The following is a 20266-nucleotide window of genomic DNA, read 5'->3' on the forward strand; positions in this document are numbered from 1 at the left end:
TAGAGAGGGCCCCTGTGAGGGAATCCGGCTCCTGCAACATCATCAGCAGCAGCGCCTGGCTGTAGGATGCATCTGGCTACCGAGACGGTACCCTCCATGGCAACATACTCTTCACACTTCAGTAAGTTCGTACTTTACTACGTATTCTGTGAAAGCTGCTTTTAGGCTCCGCACGGACAGCTTCCCAGCAGTGATTATAGAAGCAACACTAAGTATGTTATTGTCATATACTGTATGGTCCCAAAGGTACACCCTAGAACGCTTTTATATTATACATGTAAACATGTATGTGCCCGCATGGAGGTTTTTACATAAATAATAAAACGTTACTTTGATAACCGTTGATATGCTTTTCACATATTCAGTTATTTGTGAAAAACAGAAAATGTTTAGAAGTTTAGGGAATTTGAAGTGTGTGACAGGTAATCCATTAGGAATACAATGTTGATTTAATATGTTTTTATTATTCCTTTGTTAATTTAGATTGCTATATATATATATATATATATATATATAGTTTGAGAAATACTATAAGGAATGGCACTGTATGGGCTGAACTTGTTCACTGTCACATTGGCTTTCCAGTTACCAAAATCTCTGGCCCTGTTATATGAGTTTATTTTTTTTTACTAAAGCTATCCATAAAACTTTTTTTGTGGTAATTGTTATAATTTCATATATTTTGCCCTACTTTGCAATATAATCCTTGTTTTAATAGACAGCCCATGTGCAAATACATTATTGATACATGTTTTAGTTTTACTGTTCAATGGATTATTTTATGTTGAGTAACTATTAGAACTTTTATGTATGATAGGGACAAAATATATTTCTAGGACATTTATATATAAACGGTATAAAATTTTCACAGCATTATCTCAATCAGGCTTTCCTAAGGTACTACCTTATCTTTTATTTAAAGAAGATACCTCTGTGGTCCTCAACATTTATGTGACTACATTTTTTTCTATGTTGGCCAAATAATATATAACCATGTTCTATACCTTACCTTTGTTATGTATTTGTAATGTAATGTACACACAATGTATTTGTTACCCCACAGCAGGGAGGTGTCCATTAATGTTGAGGGCTATTTCTACAGATATGTTTTAAGATGTAAGCTATTTATTTTGAGTGTAGTTAATGTTTGTTGTGATAACACTTCACCCTTAACCAGAGGAAAAAAATGGAAATTGCGGCAAATATCCCCAAAATCATGTGTCTGTTAATGTTAAGGAGGCATTTGCTCACTTGCTGTCCCTAAGAAGATATGCATAAACACAAAATTCATTTCATATTGATATTTGCCTCATGGTCTACTATCCATTTAAAGAGAAATTACTCAAATGTATTTATAGTTTAAAATTAGTCAAAATCTCCTATCACTCAATATGTGGACTTGGAGGTTATTTTGTATCAAACTACAACTGGAGTTGGTTTGGTTACTTTATCATGTAAGTACCAGGTAATTGAAGTTTGCTTTTTTTTCTGTATGTAAACAATGATGTGGATGCCTCAATATCCACATCAGTTACCTTACATTAGTGATGCATTGATTGCCTTAACTGCAAAGTGAGTCAATCAGTAAGTTTGTTGGAGTAGATTCTGTCCTTGCTAAGACTCTGGCAGTGCTAAGCAGAACTTGTTTTACAACTAAACACCACAGACTAATTACTTTCACAACAACCAACTTTTGTCAGGATAGGGGTAGCAAGCTACACACCCCCAACATTGGTCAAATGTCCAAAAAAGGGGGTTTAATGAAAAAGTTTCAGTCAAGGCCTGTCTAGATTTTATGTCCTGAAATAAGAGGGGGGAGAGATTTGGGTCCAACAAGTAGACTGTCCCTCATAGAGGGACACTTAGTAGCAATGAAGTTGGTAAAAGAAAGGCATTATAGTTGAACCAGAAAGGTGGACCAAGCCTGTGCATGACTGGAAGGACAATGTGAGGACAGTGTTTTTGATAGGAGCCATACTTATTTATGATTTTGGGTTGGCTCTGGCTCGTACTGCTTCCCTACAATCAAGCCAAACCAGGTTTAATATCACATACAATGGCATGATTGATAGCACTGAGACTGAGATAGCACTGAGGTTCAGTGAGATATTAGTTTGATTTCATATATATACAGTTGTGATCAAAATTTTGTATGCTCTTGGAGAATTGGTTATATATGTACCATTTTTAAAGAAACCACGAGTGACCAGGCAAAACACATTTCTTTTTTTTCTTAAGGGATTCATATTCAACTGTAGGTTAAAACAGAATGACACAATCATAAAACAAAACATGGCAACAAAGAAAAACATGTAATGACCTCTGTTCAAAAGTCTGCATACCCTTTGTTCTTAATACTGTGTATTGCCCCCTTTAGGATTAATAACAATTGTTGTCTAAGAAACCCCACACTCTGGCTGGTGGGATAGTTGCCCATTCTTCATGGCAAAATGCCTCGTTGGTCGTTTCTCATGAACCGCATTTCTGAAATCTCCTCAGAGTGGCTCGATGATATTAAAGTCAGTAGACTGTGATGGCCACTCCAGAACCTTCACATTTTTCTGCTGTAACCACTGAAGGGTCATCTTTACCTTGTGTTTGGGGTCATTGTTGTGCTGGAAAGGCAAAGAGGGGCGTTCTGGGCCGGGGGGCAATTGCCCCCCAGGCCGCCCGAAATCTAATCTAAAGTCAATGGCGTATATTCAGAACAAGGTCTTGTTACCAGTGGGATACCTCAGGGATCTGTACTTGGACCCATTCTCTTTAATATCTTTATTAGTGATATTGCAGATGGTCTTGATGGAAAGGTATGTTTATTTGCTGACGACACAAAAATTTGCAACCCTGCGTGTGGCCCATCCACAGGGGCATCAGCATCTACCATACACTATATGTCAGCGGACACCCATTTTAAAAGAGGTTAAGCTTCAATGGTGTCACTGAAATGGCTTGATAGCGAGGCATTCAGCGACACCAAACAACCACCTCAGAACACACTGCGACCGCTCCGGAGAGCCCAGCTTTCTAATCTCAGTGTGATTAGTAAAATATATATATATTTTTTTCAATGGATAAAAATAGCTTCAAAAAGTATAAAAATTTATTAACATTTAAAAATAATTATGCAGTGATGTCAACATCATGGAAAGAGTTAAGATACTAGCACATGAAATACCTAAGGGATATCTAGTTTTCAAAAAATATGGTTTGATGGGGGTAAACTGCATTGGCCAGCTTTAAAGATGTCCCAAATAGCACATGTGCCAGAATGACCATATTTGGAAAAAAATAGTTTGGAAATAGCAAAACACTACTTGTATTTATTGCCCTATAACTTTCGGAAAAAAAAAACGTTGAGTATTTCAAAACGCAGGAGAAATAGTAGAATCTATTTAGTAGGTTCTTTCATTAGATGTTGTAGATGAGTAAAATATTTTTTTTAAAAATGAGCTTTTTTACATTTTTCATCATATTTTTTGTATTTTTTTTTTATAAAAAAATCAGAATAAAGCCATTCTTGTCCTGATAAAAAACAATAAATAACTTGTGTGGGTACACTAAACTACAGCTAAATACAAGCTAAATACAAGCATTGCAAACCTTGGTCGTGAAAGGTCCAAAAAAATAAAAACAGCCTGGTTCGTAAGGCGTTGTATGTGGGGTGAGTGCTTATAACTAGACAGTTTGACTATAAAAACAAGTCAATGTAATAATCAATATTTCAAACAATTCATTCCATAAAAAGGATCAAAGATACGTACATTAAAAGTTATATGTTTATTAGTTAAAATGTTGTGGTATAATGTTTCTGCTGTGAACTGACACTAAATTATGAATGCCATTGATCAAAATCTTTTGAAACATTAATTTAGTTATATGTACAATTTCATAATTTGGGAAAATATTGTAAAAACCACAAAGACTTATTAACTCACCAAAAAGTATTTGGATAATTGTGAGGTGCAGAGGTGCAATGTATACACCAAAATTAAGTCCATCTCATTGTCTTTTTCTTTTCCTTTTCTTTATATTAGACAGTTATTTTCTGCTGCAATCTACACATATTCAAATCTGAAGAAGCCAGTGTTGGTGAAACGCGTTAGATTTTTAATCTTTTGGTGTCAGAAAGAAGCATTATGCCACAGCTTTTTAACTAATAACATATAAAGTCTAATGTATGTGTCTTTGATCCTTTTTATGGAATTGTTTTACATATTGATTATTATATTCCAACTGTCTAGTTGTTTATATTATCGTTCACCCTAAATACATTTTTACATATGCATAACTTTATTATGGCACATTTCTCCATCTGTATAAAAAGAGAATAAACACACCCTTCAAAGTAAAATAAGTGGGCCATGAAATTCTTACAATATACTTTACATTAAATGAATAGTAAAGGTTATTGGGAACTGGCCCAATGCCTATCTTAAAAAATAGTTGTACAAAATTGTTATATATGTTGATAGTTGTTTAAATGATTAAGCTGTGTCTGGGTATGTTGTGCAAATACTTTCATGTTGCAAAACATCTTTCAAATGTAACATTTGTGTCACTGTGCAAACTAGTGCTCACGGAAGCCTTTACAGTGTTTGAAAATGAACCTAGTGGTATCACAGATAATAACGGCTTACCTCTTTGTATAGCCCCATTTTGGCCACTGACTCTATGCCATATGTGCACTTAGCATGTTATGCTTGATATTTGTTTGATCCATTTGCTTTTGGTGTCTTTCACATTGCTGATTTCTACAATCTCCCAACCTGTGTTTGTTCTTCAGCATTGAGTTCATGCTTCAAGTCACAGAAGTCCCTCTAGTTTCCGTTTACCAATGTAGAACAAGGGCTTTTCAACAGTTTAGAAGTTTCTTCAAAAATTCCTAGATTTGTTAATTAAAATGGATCAGGGGTTAAAAACCAGCTAGTTTTATAGCTGCTACACATACGATTTTTCCTTAACTGTTATCAGCATAAACTTAATCTGATAAAGAGTTTACATTGACTTGCCTGTTGATTTTATTTACCTGTCCAAGAATTGTTGAAGGTAATGTATTTGGACTGAAAGCCGACTGTATACATCAAACGCATTTAAAGTGTAAACTTGTCATAAATCAGTGGGGAGTAGTTTTTTTTTCTATATGTTAATGTAATTGAAAAGGGAATGTAACAGTTTCTATGGCATTTGCAAGAGATACAAGCTACCTGTTGGAAGGAAATTTTTCATTTTGGCACATATGGGCCTTTTACACCATTTCATAATTTCTGAACTAGTTATAAAAATGTATCAAAGCTTTGAAATGAACAGCTGTTCAAGAAGGTGAAGGATAACTGTGTGCAGTGATGCATTATGCAGAAGAGACAGAACATGAAAAATCAAGTCTTTTATTAAAATTTATATAAAAAACAGCATTTCTTATTAAATTATTTTGTAAGCTTGTGATGAGCAGAGCCCTATTTACAAAATGTATCAGTTTGTCTTAGTCTGTCATGTTCAGTTTTGTCATAACCTGCTTAAATTGTTGTACCTATATAAATAAAAAATAATAAAAATTAAAATAATAATAACCTGTGCATTCAATGATCGAAGTGGGGATAGGAGCTGATTACATAGAAACCCAGACTGACCACAAATAGCCAATAATAAGAGTACTTAAAATAACAGGTTTTGAAAAAAAGTCTCCAAAAAAAGAGAAGAGCGCAAATTATGGAAACATACTAAAATATATTTTCAAAAAGCTCTGATTCTTCTAATCCTAAATAAAATAATCTGAAATAATTCATGGGCATTTTTTCCAGTGAAAGTCAGTTTCCCCATACAACCTCATCAGTGGTGAGTCCATATTAAAGCTTACATAAACCAGGTGAATGCCAATGAATGGGCATTTGATGACATTTAAAATATACAGTACGATACCATTTAACATATTAAAGCAGAACAGATGTTGCTTCTATTTCTGGTTTGAGCAGTGGAAATGCTAAAATATGCATTGAAATATTGAGTTGTTTAAAAACACCTGTAGAATTTCAAATCTACTAGCAATGGTATCTTCTATTCTGCTAAATCAAACTCTACCAGTTATAGAGATTCAAAACTTTTACAAAGGCACAAAAAGTTTAGCAATATCCCCAATATCTATTATCCACTAAATTACTGTGTGCAATGCAAATAAGATGTAAATATTGGGTGCATGGAAAAAAAATTATTAGCAAATGGCAAAATAAATATAAAGTGCTCAGTTTTGCTAGGTGTTGACAAGCCAAACCATAGAATTTTCTGGAGCTTCTTCTGAAATGATTATAACATGTTCTATTTTGTGCAATATGCTTGGCTTGAGAAATTTGTGTTTGATGTGAAGAGACATTCTTATCCTCAGGGAACTCATCACTGCCTGCTGCATTTATATTAGCTGTGAAAGACAATACGTTGTTAACTCACCATAGGACTCTTACACAGAGACGTGAATTCACATACAAACACATGCCTTTTGTTTTTATTGAGGGACTCTGCATTCCATTTAAATGGGTATGATTTTGCAAACTTAATCTTCCCCTTGCAAATTATGTATTTTATTAACCCCTTAAGGACAATGGGCGGTCCCTAAATCCATTGAAAACAATACATTTTGAGCCCGTACATGTACGGGCTTTGTCATTAAGGGGTTAATCAAACACGAGTGTCTTTGCAATGTGTTTTATACTTCGATTTTATAGAGTCTGGATTTAGCATTTACATTTTTTGCTTTTTCTCAAAAAAGAATAACACGGTTATAACATTTCATAACAAGATGGATCAGAACACTAAACATAGAAATCACTTTTTTAATTTCAGTTGTAAATGATGTAGAAATGAGATTTTCAACAGTAAAGAATAAAAAGGAACAATGAATGAAAATACGATCTAAGCATAAAGTCAGATTCAAAGAGCAAAAAGGCTATTCAGTACATAAATCCAAAGTTAAATGAAATTCTGTTTAAGATGACCATCATGCTAATATGCCAAGGCTTCTAAGTGACAATCATTGTAATAAGTATTTGTATTTCCCCTTATCAGAAAGAAGGCCTAACTACACAAGAGTAGCAGCCATCAATCACTAAGTATTCAAAGAGCAAAATAATTAGGCCAGCGTATAGGCAGCTACCATTGCCCATGGTTTTGTAATTGGATGTCCAACAAGCTAATATAGGCATGATGGTCTGGTGTCCACATACATTTGTTAAAATAGTATAAACCATTGATGATGTAGTCACATTACCACACCAAAGAACAAGTTATAGTCTTTAATACATATCTGTAAATTGTTGTTGAACCAGTTCAGAATATTACCAATTTCTAAAATAATTTTCCAAGTAAAAACCAAAAATGCATTCATTCCTCACTATAATGGGTGGGTAGCTATCTCCTACTCAGAGAGTATAGAATATACAGTACTAGGCAAACATTTTAGGCAGGTGTGAAAATATATTGTAAAGTAAAAATGCTTTCAAAAATAGACATACTAATAATTTATTTTTATAATTTTTTTTTTAGCATTTAACATAAGTGAGTTAACTTTTTAAATCAAATCAATTTTTGGCGTGACCAGCCTTTGGCTTCAAAACAGCATCAATTCACAGTTGCAAGATAAATTTGGTGCCAGACAGATGCATCCCTGATAGTTTTGCATGCTGGCTAAGTGTCTGCTTGTACTTGCCAGCATTGAGGAGACCATTCTGCCCAATCCCTAACTCCATTTGCAGAAATGCAGCCCCAAAATTACAAGGATCATCCACCATGATTCATTATTGCCTGCAAACTAATTTTTGCATCGCTCTCCAGCCTGTGGCATGAACAAACTGCCTTCTACTACAAATAAATATAAAAGAATTTGACTTGCCAGTCCAGAGCACCTGCTGCCTTTTTCCTGCACATCAGTTCCTGTATTTTTGTGGATAGTGAAGTTGCTTAATCTTGTTTCCACGTCGGAGGTACAGCTTTTTTGTTGCAAGTCTTTCATGAAGACCACTTCTTACCAGTCTTCTCCGCACAGTAGATGGGTATACAAGGGTTCCACTGTTTTCTGCCAATGCTGAGCTGATGGGACTGCTATGCGTCTTCCAGTTGTGAAGGGAAGTTAGCATTATGTGTCCTATCTGCTGGCCAACCACTGCATCTATGGTCCTCAACATTGCCCGTTTCCTTCTACTTCTTCAAAAGAGCCTGGACAGAACATCTGGAAACCCCTGCATTGAAATTTGCCTTGTACCTTGTATCTTATTGCTGTGCTCGGTCTTGCCATGGCGCATGACTTTTAAATTAAATCTTCACCAACTTCACCTTGTTAGTCAGTTTGGCTGTTCCTCACCCGGGGTTTTTCCACCTACACAGCTGTTTCTGTTTCAGTTAATGATTGTGTTTCTACCTACATAATACATTGATGATCATTAGCACTTGTTTGGTATAATGGTTTAATCATACAACTAAATAAATGCCTACAAAATCCCCGATTTTGTGCAAGGCCAAGGGTAGTCATGCCTAATATTGATGATTGTTTTTATTTTTCTTCTGTTCACTCAGTTTGTATTTTGTTAAATGATAAATATAAAACACAATTTACATGTTTACCTTGTATTTTACATTGTACTGTATGTCAGTATTATTTCTTTCTTTTGGTAATATGAAATGATTGGCATCCCAAGAGTATTGTGTTCATGTGGATGAATTCAGACAGGTACAAATATATCTCATTTGAGTGTTGCTTCAGAGAGTTGGAAAAGACTGTGACCAGCGTTAAATCATCTCCGACAAAGCTAGCTTCAGTGTTTCTCATTTTTAGTGTCCCTGACATGACTTAACTAGTTGCCAGCAGCAGGGCTATTTTATTGCGGCTGTCATAGCCAGAGATCTCTTAAAAGAATAAATATGTTATTGATGTTACTAGACTTCCTAATCCCTTAGTACCATGATGAAGTGGTACTCTAGTATGTTCAAATTCCTATTTTGCATCACTGTAGCTTCTGTTTTCAAGAATAAACAAAACATCAATGTCAATAAAAAAGGAGCTGTGTTTATGATATGGGGACATGATACATTTAGTGTTTCGTATATAGACATTCACATAAGATTATTTGCCCGCAAGGCATATGGGAGAAACTGAAGTGAATGGACAATCAGCTTTATTCATCCCACACATTACCATGTCCTTATCTAACTGTATGGTTTGTGCTGGAATGCAATTACTTCAATAGTGCTGACGGTGCACCACTCATTTCAAAAAGTTCTTTATAATTCCCCAATTCATTTGTTTTATATAGAATGCCAATGCTAAAGTTGTATACAATGTAAATAGTGCCTATATGTTTTAACCCAATACTCTCATGGATTCAATCAGTAGTTTGACTAAAGACTGCAGACATAGAATTGTGGGCCATATTTTCCCACAAAGGCTAAAATAGAAAAAGATATAGTCAAATACATTTTCTGGACTTCAAATCTCTTGCTAGGATGAATTGCATCTTTTTCTACATTGACCCTATACCAGCATTAACTATAGACTCAATTTTGTCTTGGGCAAATGCAGCTATATCCATTTTACAAACTTAATTGTATATTAAGTAAAATGTGCTTGTAAATACAGTATATGAGCTTTTACTCATGGACACTCATCTACATATATGCGAATGGCCACTATAATCATTTAAACACTTATGTATATAATATATAATAAGGGTTAACTGTGTTTATGTCCATTACCCTATCTTTTCTTAACTTTTCTTTCTTTTGTGCTTTTACACACATTCACTTCAACCGAGAGACTAAATACCATGGTTCTCTACACACTCCCATTGCACTCAAAATGTACTTAACATTTATCAGAGGTAGTGAATAGTTGTGTCCTACTCTGATCACCTACAGTGAAGGAAAAAATATGTGATCCCCTGCTGATTTTGTATGTTTGCTCACTGGCAAAGACATGATCAGTCTATAATTTTAATGGTAGGTTTATTTGAACATTGAGAGACAGAAGAATAACAAAAAAAATCTGGAATAATTAAATACATTGATTTACATTTTACTCAGGGAAATAAGTATTTGATCGCTTATCGATCAGCAAGATGTCTGGCACCCAGGTGTCTTCTATACAGGTAACACGCTGAGATTAGGAGCACTCTCTTAAAGGGAGTGCTCCTAATCTCAGTTTGTTACCTGTATAAAAGACACCTGTCCACAGAAGCAATCAATCACATTCCAAACTCTCCACCGTGGCCAAGACCAAAGAACTGTCCAAGGATTTCAGGAACAAGATTGTAGACCTACACAAGGCTGGAATGGGCTACAAGACTGTTGCCAAGCAGCTTGGTGAGAAGGTGACAACAGTTGGTGCGATAATCTCAAGGCAGCTGGGACCATAGTCACCAAGAAAACAAAACAACGCCGTGAAGGACTGAAATCCTACAGCGCCCACAAGGCCCCCCTGCTCAAGAAAGCACATGTACAGGCCCGTCTGAAGTTTGCCAATGAACATCTGAGTGATTCAGAGGAGAACTGGGTGGTCAGATGAGACCAAAATCGAGCTATTTGGCATCAACTGGCCGTTTTTGGAGGAATGCTGCCTATGCCCACCATCCCCATCGTCAAACATGGAGGTGGAAACATTCTGCTTTAGGGGTGTTTAGGGGACAGGACAACTTTGCCGCATCAAAGGGACGATAAATAGGGCCATATTCCATCAAATCTTGGCTGAGGACCTCCTTCCCTCAGCCAGGGCATTGAAAATGGGTCGTGGGTGGGTATTCCAACATGATAATGACTCAAAACACACGGCCAAGGTAACAAAGGAGTGGCTCAAGAAGAAGCACATTAAGGTCCTGGAGTGGCCTAGCCAGTCTCCAGACCTTAATCCCATAGAAAATATGTGGAGGAAGCTGAAGGTTTGAGTTGCCAAACGTCAGCCTTGAAACCTTAATGACTCGGAGAGAATCTGCAAAGAGGAGTGGGACAAAATCCCTCCTGAGATATGTGCAAACCTGGTGGCCAACTACAAGAAACGTCTGACCTCTGTGATTGCCAACAAGGGTTTTGCCACCAAGTACTAAGTCTTGTTTTGCAAAGGAGTAAAATGTGAATCAGTTTATTATTTATTTGAAATGTGTCATTCTGGATTTTTTTGTTATTCTGTCTCTCACTGTTCAAATAAACCTATCATTAAAATTATAGACTGATCATGTCTTTTTCAGTGGGCTAACATACAAAATCAGCAGGGGATCAAATAATTTTGTCGACTGTTCACTTGTTGTGTTTTGTTGGGTTTTTTTGAGAGCCTGGGGGATCGTGCTCTTCATCAGTCTAATACCATGCCAGTGAAAAAAGGGTGGCTGGTGCTCCAAAAAGTGGTAGGGAGCAGTGGAGCCGAGTCCTCAATCTGCTTCTGGGGCTGTACTCCCCTCCCAGGCAAAAGCTTTGAGTGGGCTGGATCTTCAGGGATCTCTCCAAGAGAAAAGCCCCCGAAGTCTTCAAGTCCATAACAGTAGGTCAATAGTTCAGCTTTTATATCAAATCAATTCTGCTGTCATTCAGCTGTCGATGAAATAAATCACATTTTGGAAAATCATATTCATAACACGCTCTAAATATTTAATGCCAATGTGTTACTTTTGTTGTTTGTTGGAAATAGTGTAAATGTTGCATGCCTTTAAAATATGAAATGGTTTTACTGTTTTTGCTTATAATTTATGTGTGTTTCAGTGCCAGGAGAGACTGATTTATGGCCAAAATGTTAGGAAACAGTGTTGCAACAGGAGCAATCATTTTGTGTTACAATGTGAGCCATCAGTGCCAGATTACTCTTGGTCTCAGTGAGATATTTTACTTTTGATACATTTACATTAAGCAAGATGTCCAAAATGAATCTGTCTCTTATAATGTATGTGTTTAGTAAAATGTTTTCACGTATACATAATGCCGTAGGTTAATTTTCCTTAGCATTGTAAATGATTATACCAATTACCCAGTAGTATTATATAAAATATAGTTTTTTTGTAGAGAAGAAATGTAGGTGCCTTCATGATAGTGAAGTGATGGAAATTTCAGTTCCGCCAATAAGATACCAGTCATTGCTTCACTTGTTTTAGTATGATAGATACTTGCATACAGCATCTCTGTGGAAGAAAACAGTAGGCCAGTAGCGTGTTATTGTTAATGTGCTGTGATCTATTTTTACACCAACTGATATCCATTTCTTCTGCTGGACAGTATAGTTGGGGTCAATTCATTGAAGGGTGATTTATCAGTCAAGTTAAATGGTTACCTCAGCTTTACACAAAATTCATGCATTCACATGCCATAACCTGCAAAAAATTTGAATTACTGGCAAATGGTGATGCTTTTAAGTCAAGAATTTAGTGTAGGTTAGTATAATCCAGCTTTCTGCGCTTTATTATTCTTGTACAGTACCTTGTCAATGTCCCTTTAAAAAAGAGCAAGTTGAAATTGCTAGAAGCTCATAAGATGGTACATATTGGATTTGTTATAGGTTGCCCCCTTTATGTGCATTAGATTTTCACTGGGCACCCATCTTTACTGTGATATTACCCATTTTAATTTCAGAATGGGCACTAGGTTGTTTGAACTACCGTATTTGCTCGATTTAAAGACAAGGTATTTTCACAACAAATGGTCTGAAAAATAACCCTTGTCTTATATTCAATGTCGTCTTATAATCAGCGTTGCAGGGGACCTGGATCCTCCTGTTGTCTGTGCTGCGATGCGCACAGACAACCTGTGCTGCTGCTGGCCAGTACTTCCACTGGGGCCTCTATGGTGGAGCAACGGAAGGTCATGTCACGCCGACGATCCTTCATAGAAGCCCCGGCAGAAGTGCCAGCAGCAGTGGAGGTTGTCTCCGTCCATCGCCCAGGCCGATGGACGTCTGCGCGATGCACGCAGACAACCTCCACTGCTACCCTTCTGCCAGGGATTCTATAATGGAACACCGGCGTGATGTGAACTTCCGGTGCTCAGTCATAAAAGTCCCGGGTAGCAGCAGAGGTTGTCTGCGCGCATTGCGCAGACATCCATCGGCTGGCCCCACTAGACACCAGGGAGACTTTAGCATGGGGAGCAAGTCTGGGGATGAATCGGTAAGTGGGGGGCATATAGGGGGGTATCAGGACTACTTGCCAAGTCATGACTGTGTGGAGGGCGTGGGCATGAAGGGGTTAATAGCACCAGGCCTCTGGATTTACTAACTTCACCCCTTAATAAGGCATAAATTACACCAAACTTACCCCCAAATCCTGCCTGTATCCCCCCCAGCTAGTCTGCCACCACTCATGATTTTGATACCAGATTCGTGAGATATCCGAATTAAAATATCTCTCTCTCTGTCTCTGTATATATATATATATATATATATATATATATATATATATATCCTCTAGAAATTAGGTAATTTGTTATCCTCTCTTAGGACAGATTTGGATTATGAATATTTTAATAACAAAACCCCCTAAATTACAGGCATAGATCACAGGTTGCACACCCCAAAGCCAGCCCTGGCGTCCACACTGCCCACATAGAACCTGACCAGTACCCAAATTACACACACATAAGACTTGTCCCCAGATAGCCCAGCACAAGTCAACTTTGTCCCCAAACAGCCCGGCCTGTGCCATCTTTGTCCCATATACACCTTGCCTGTGCCATCTTGGTCCCCAAGGCTCAAACATCCTGCTAGTGCCATCTTTGCCCTTCAACAATTATACATCTATGATACACACAAACAGTCACTCACTAATTCACTTTCATTCAGACGATTCATCCACACATTAACTCATGCTCTCCCTCATTCAGACAATTCATCCACATATTAACTCATGCTCTCCCTCATTCAGACAACTCATCCCCATATTAACTCATGCTCTCCCTCATTCAGACAATTCATGCTCTTCGTCATTCAGACAATTCATCCACATATTAACTCATGCTCTCCCTCATTCAGACAACTCATGCTCTCCCTCATTCAGACAACTCATGCTCTCCCTCATTCAGAGAACTCATCCACATACTAATTCATGCTCTCCCTCATATAGACAACTCATCCACATATTAACTCATGCTCTCCCTCATTCAGACAACTCATGCTCTCCCTCATTCAGACAACTCATGCTCTCCCTCATTCAGACAATACATTCACATATTAACCATGCTCTCCCTCATTCACTCAATGCATCCACACATTAATTCACACTCTTTACTTATATCTACCCCCTCTCATTCCCTTATCACTTTCTAACCCCTCTCCTTCCCTTATCGCTTTCTAACCCCTCTCCCGCTCCTTATCACTTTCTATATATGTAATATGACGTAATATGACGTCATATTTTGGCGCTCAGCAGTGAAGCAGCGGGCAACAGCTGTCTTTTTTTTGATGCGGGGAAAACGAGCGGCGCCGAGCGGTTCACTCTCTGTTCTCTAATTTATTCTCTAACTAATTTACACAATTCATACACACATTAATTCGTATATTCTCTCACTCATTCTGACTCTGACTTTATTTCAATATTCTTATTTCCCTCCTTTCTCACTATCTACCCCCCTTCTCTCACTATCTACCCCTCCCCCCCTCCTTCTTACTATGGACCCCCCTCCTTCTTACTATGGACTCCCCTCCTTCTTACCATCTACCCTCTCTCCCCTTTGTAGTTCACTTACCTTCAGACGTCCTGTTGTGGGAGCGTGAGGCTTCTGTCTTGTGTCTTTGTCGTGGTGGTCATATTCCGGCGTTCAGCATGAAACGCCGGCACTGCGAAAAAGACACTGAAGAAAGAAGCCTCGCAAAGAAGAGTGAGAGGGGCGAGCGGTTGCTGAAAACTTGAGCGACCGCTTGGCGCCCCTCTCTCTGCTACGCATCTAGTGCTTCCTCCAGGTTGCAAAAAAAAAAAAACAGCGTTTCAATTGGGGGGCACATGGGGGGGCACAGCATGGTGTAGGAGGGGCCATGGTCGTAACTCAGCATCCTTATCAGTTAGGCCATGAATCGCCACAGGTGTCCTGGGAAGATGACACCTCTTGCCACAACAGATACAGAGGGCATGCACAAAGAAACACTTTTAAATCAACATCAGATTAACCCATTGAATGCTGACACAAAAGAATTAACCACCTCTGATGGATTGCCCTTCCATGCATCCACTATATCATACGAGTTAATCATGACATAAGGCATATCGGGAGCAGAGTGGCAGATAGGGGAGTATAAGCCATATCAGGGGGAGCAGGGTGGCAGATAGGGGAGTATAAGGCATATCGGGGGGCAGAGTGGCATATGGGGGGCAGAGTGGCAAATAGGCAAATGAAAGGAAATAAAAACAAAAATGCAGGAGTCCTGGGCAGACAGCAGCAGCAGCGCCCCCACGATCACCGCGATTGTGGTGATGTAGGGGCGTATTTTGGAGGAGACGTACCTGGTACGTCCCGGTCTACCGGTGACTGTTAACCAGGAAGTACCAGGTACGTCCCGGTACTGAAGGGGTTAAAGGTCTTCTATGTGGGACAATGTCAAAACCCTTATTTTAATCTCGATATGCAATGTCTACTACAATTTGTTAGGCATGGCCTTCCAGAAGTACACCTATGTTTTTGATCTTGAAACCCATGTGACTTTAGATGTTCAATAATCCTATTCTTTAACATAGTTTCCATTAATTTTCCCACTACTGACTTACTGACCTATAGTTGCCCAACTCCTCTCTACTGCCTTTCTTGTGAATGGGTTCAACATTCTCTAATTTCCAATCTTCTGGACTATTCCCGTTAAATTTGTTAAATAAATACATTAATGGTTTTGCTAGTATACCACCAAGCTCTTTTAATAACTTGGGGTGTATCCCATGAGGCGCCATCAACGTATTCAACTGAAATAGAACCTGTTCTTCGATAAACTCACATGTATCAAATGACCTTATTAATTAAGGCAGTCAGCTAGACATTTACACTCTTCTACATAACTTCTTTCTTTTGTTTTTAATCTAACTACTCTTTATTTTACTTTCCTTTTCTCATTAATGTGTCTAAAAAACCTGTTATGCCCTTTTTTACTGACTGGGCAATTCACTCTTCTAAACGTGCTTTGGCAGCTCTTTCTGCCTAATCTTATAGATCTCTCTATCTTTCTCACTTAGTTTTTTTTGTATTTACTAAATTCTTACTTCTTGTTTTTTACTTTTTTGTCCACTTTTGCGGAGTACCACAGAGGTTTCTTTACATTTGACCAGCTTTACATTTGGCTTTACATTGACCAGCCAAATACAATTTTCTGTTACCTTCAATAACTAAACTTTAAAATAATCCCATTTCTCCTAAACTCCATTTAAATGGTCCCAGTCTGACCATTTCTAAAATCTAAAACTTTTGTTTTTGTCTGATGTGACTGTTCTATATTAAACCACACAAACTGATGATCATTAGGTCCAAAACCTTCAGTAATATGGGTTAACAAATCTCCATTTGTAAACACTAAATATACCGTATTTGCTCGATTATAAGACGACCCTGATTATAAGACGACCCCCCAAAATCTGAATATTAACTTAGGAAAAAAAGAAAAAGCCTGAATATAAGACGACCCTAAAGGAAAAAAGTTTTACCAGTAAATGTTAATTCATGTAAACTATTTTTTTTAATAAAAGCTATGATTGAGAAAAATATTTTTTTTTTGTTTTTATTTCTTGTATTTTCCAACCTGTCCCCCAGTTACGCACATCTGCCCCCAGGCTTGCCACACCAATATGGCACTGTGGCCCATGATATGCCTTTTAACCCTCTATATGCCACTGTGCCCCATGGTATGCCTTTTGACCCCCTATGTGCCACTCTGCCTCCAGAAATGCCTTATACCCCTATATCCCATTCTGGCATTTAGGGGGTTAAAATGCATATTATGGGGCAGAGTGGCATATAGGGAGGTATAAGGCATTCCAGGAGGCAGAGTGGCATTAAGGGAGTTAAAAGGCATTGTATAGAGCACTCTGCCTCCAGAAATGCCTTATACCCCTATATGCCACTCTGGCATTTAGGGGGTTAAAAGGCATATTATGGGGCAGAGTGGCATATAGGGAGGTATAAGGCACTTCAGGAGGCAGAGTGCACTATTAAATGCCCCCTTAACGCCACTCTGCCTCCTGAAATGCCTTATACCTCCCTATATGCCACTCTGCCCCATAATATGCCTTTTAACCCCCTAAGTGCCAGAATGGCATATAGGGGTGTAAGGCATTCCAGAAATGCCCTACACACACACACACACACACACACACACACTTACTTACTTACTTACCGGTGCTTCCAATTTCCTGCTGTATTGCCGGGGCAGCGGGTTGACGTCTCATTCCGCGGCAGCCGGAAGGAGGTGGAGTTGGCAGCGGGGGTTTGTATGCGTCCGTCGCAAATACCTTCCCCGGCTGTCAGAGATCAGGAACTCTGGAACTGATCTCTGACAGTCGGGGAAGGTATTTGCGACGGACGCATACAAACCCCCGCTGCCAACTTCACCTCCGGGAGCACCGGTAAGTGTGTGTGTGTGTGTGGGGGGGCGACGACAGGAGGATCCAGGTCCCCTGCAGCGGTGCGGGGGATCTGGATCTTAGTCTCCTAATCAGACCTCTATTTGAGGTCTGATTAGAAGACGACCCCGATTATAAGACGAGGGGTATTTTTCAGAGCATTTGCTCTGAAAAAAACCTCGTCTTATAATCGAGCAAATACGGTAATATGGCCTGCTTACGAGCTGGCTCTTCAACTACTTGTTTTAAAGATAATACCAGTAGGGAGTTTATAATATCTGCACTCTGGGCACAACCAGCCACTTTGGTTTTCCAGTTCACATCAGGAAGATTTAGCTATTTCCTCTATTAGTAGATTATCTAGCTCTTCTACTTGTCCAGTGGGTCTATAAATCACACCTATTCCAGTTACTATATGTTTAACAAATTGTAATGTAACCCAAACTGACTCTAAGTGCTCCCCCCCAACTTGTGTTAGGTTAGATTTTATCTTTCACCCCTCCCCCTTCTTGCCCTTCCTGTCTTTTGTATATAAAGCGTACCCTGGTATTGCTATGTCCCAGTCATTTTTCTCATTATACCATGTCTCAGTAACAACCACCAAATTAACATTCTAGGTTGCCACTACTGTTACAAATTCATGAATCACATTCTCTAAACTGAGAGCATTATCAGACATGACCTTAAGCTTGTCATTTAACACACATACTGCAGGCACCTTCTGTCCCTGTTTTGGAGAGCAAAATATATGCTTCTCCCTATTATCTATACAAACCAAGCCCCCAGATCCACCCACCTGGTTAGTAACTAAAACAACTTCTCTTTCTATACTGTGTATTCCAGTATTTATTATTCCCTCCCCCTTCATTCCTAGTTTAAAATCTCCTAGTATCATTTAGCCACCCTCTTCCCATGAACATTGGACCCTCTTGCATTCAAGTGCAATCCATCATGACTATACAGATTGTACCCCAAAGTAAAATCAGCTAAGTGATCTAAAAACATAAAGTCCTCCTTCTTACACCAAGATTTTAGCCATGCATTTAGCTGCCTAATCTCCCGCTGCCTTTCTGGTGTATCGCATGGCATAGGTAGTATCTCGGAGAATACTGCCTTGGAAGTCCTATTTAATCTTACTCCCTAAATCCCTAAAATTACCTTTTAGGACTCCCCATCTGCCTCTTACTATGTCATTGGTGCCAATGTACTCCAAGACAGTAGGATCCTCACCAGACCCTCCCAAAATCTATCTACTCTGCCTGCAATATGCCAGACCCCGGCACACAGGAGACAGCAAACCATTTGGTCGATGCGATCAGAGTCACAGATTACATTGTCTGTTCTATTAATAATAGAATCCCCTACCACCACAACATGCCTTGGCTTCCCTTCCTTCTGGATCCCCTGTACACTGGATGAGCTGCTCTCCCAGATGTTAGGGAAAACAGTTTTTTCAACAATCCCACATCTCTAGATTGTAAACTCGTTTGAGCAGGGCCCTCCTCACCTGTTGTTTCTTTAAGTCAAATTGTTATGTTATATACTACTTATTATGTCCTGTCTACCCATTCTACAGCACTACAGAATTTAATGGCACTATATAAAACAATAAATAATAATAATATTAATCTGAGTCTGCCTCCCCAACATGCTCACTTAAATAGGCAAATTTGTTGGGATAGAAAAACTGGCTTCCCTCTTCTTCTTCCCTCCCTCACTGGAACCGCATCTAACTGTCACTCAACTATGTGCCAGGCTCTCTTCTGATCTCCTCCCTCAATGCTAGAGGCCCCATCTAAACTTGAGTGAAATCTCAAAGCTTATTCATACTTAATAGAGGGATGTGTGTCCTTACAAAATTGAAACAATTCATTTCTGGCTTATCTTGGTTTCTCTAACACCTCTTGAGTTGCACTAACTGCTGTAGTGAACATATATATATATATATATATCACTGGTTCTGCAAAACTAATATTCATACAAAAAGTGCACCTAGGAACTTGCAGGCCAGGACTGACATGATATCTGTACTATTGAGTATTATATGTTCCAGTTTCCAGCTAGTGAATGAATAAAGAGAGAAGCAATGTACTGGTCAAGGGTCCATAACAAGATAAATATAACAGGTCAATGGCCTTTAGGTAAGGAACACATTAACTATGTGACTTTTCCTCATGCCAGGAAGCTGGGGGTGAAGAATGTAATTTTTAGCTGCAGTTAAATTAATACGCAGTTACAATGTTCTAGTCAGTGTGTTCTTATAAATCATATACAGAACAACTGTATTATTAGTGTTGAAATTAGCCTCAAATCATATTCACCACAGCGTAATGTAATTTGCTTTTTTAAATAATCCTACTTGTTATAAAGTAGCGTTCTTCGTGGTTCTGTCCTAGGCCCACTGTTATTTAATACATTCAGTAGACTTGTGCATTCGGTTTGGTACAAAATTCAAATTTACAGAATTTTGGTAAATTTGGCAATTTATATGAAGCCCCGAAAACAAGGCCAAACCCCCATAAATCAGATGTAAACAAAACAAAAAGGTCAGAATTTTCATTGAGAACCTGTGGGCCCTTTCACTCTCTCACACTGTCGTTCACTCTCTCTCTCACACTCTTTAAATGTTTCCATACCTTCTGTAGTGACGTCCTCTCCCCGGTTCTTCTCCGTTGCCCTCAGTTCAAGTTATGGCAAAATAATGGCGATGTCTTTTACTCAATTGG

The 20266-nt window shown here is 38.5% G+C and overlaps 1 protein-coding gene across 1 annotated transcript in view; it reads left to right on the plus strand.

Annotated features, from left to right (window-relative positions):
• Nucleotides 1-21: 21 nt before the first annotated feature.
• RXRG (retinoid X receptor gamma) overlaps nt 22-20266 on the plus strand; it is a gene marked incomplete at its 5' end in the record, with an annotated part of 101890 nt that continues 81645 nt past the window's right edge. Inside the window, one exon of the mRNA XM_053469692.1 lies at nt 22-121. Coding sequence (XP_053325667.1) covers nt 22-121 — 100 coding nt within the window. The remainder of the gene's footprint in view (nt 122-20266) is intronic.

The sequence above is a fragment of the Spea bombifrons genome, chromosome 6, assembly GCF_027358695.1.
Source record: "Spea bombifrons isolate aSpeBom1 chromosome 6, aSpeBom1.2.pri, whole genome shotgun sequence".
Lineage (NCBI taxonomy): Eukaryota > Metazoa > Chordata > Amphibia > Anura > Pelobatidae > Spea > Spea bombifrons.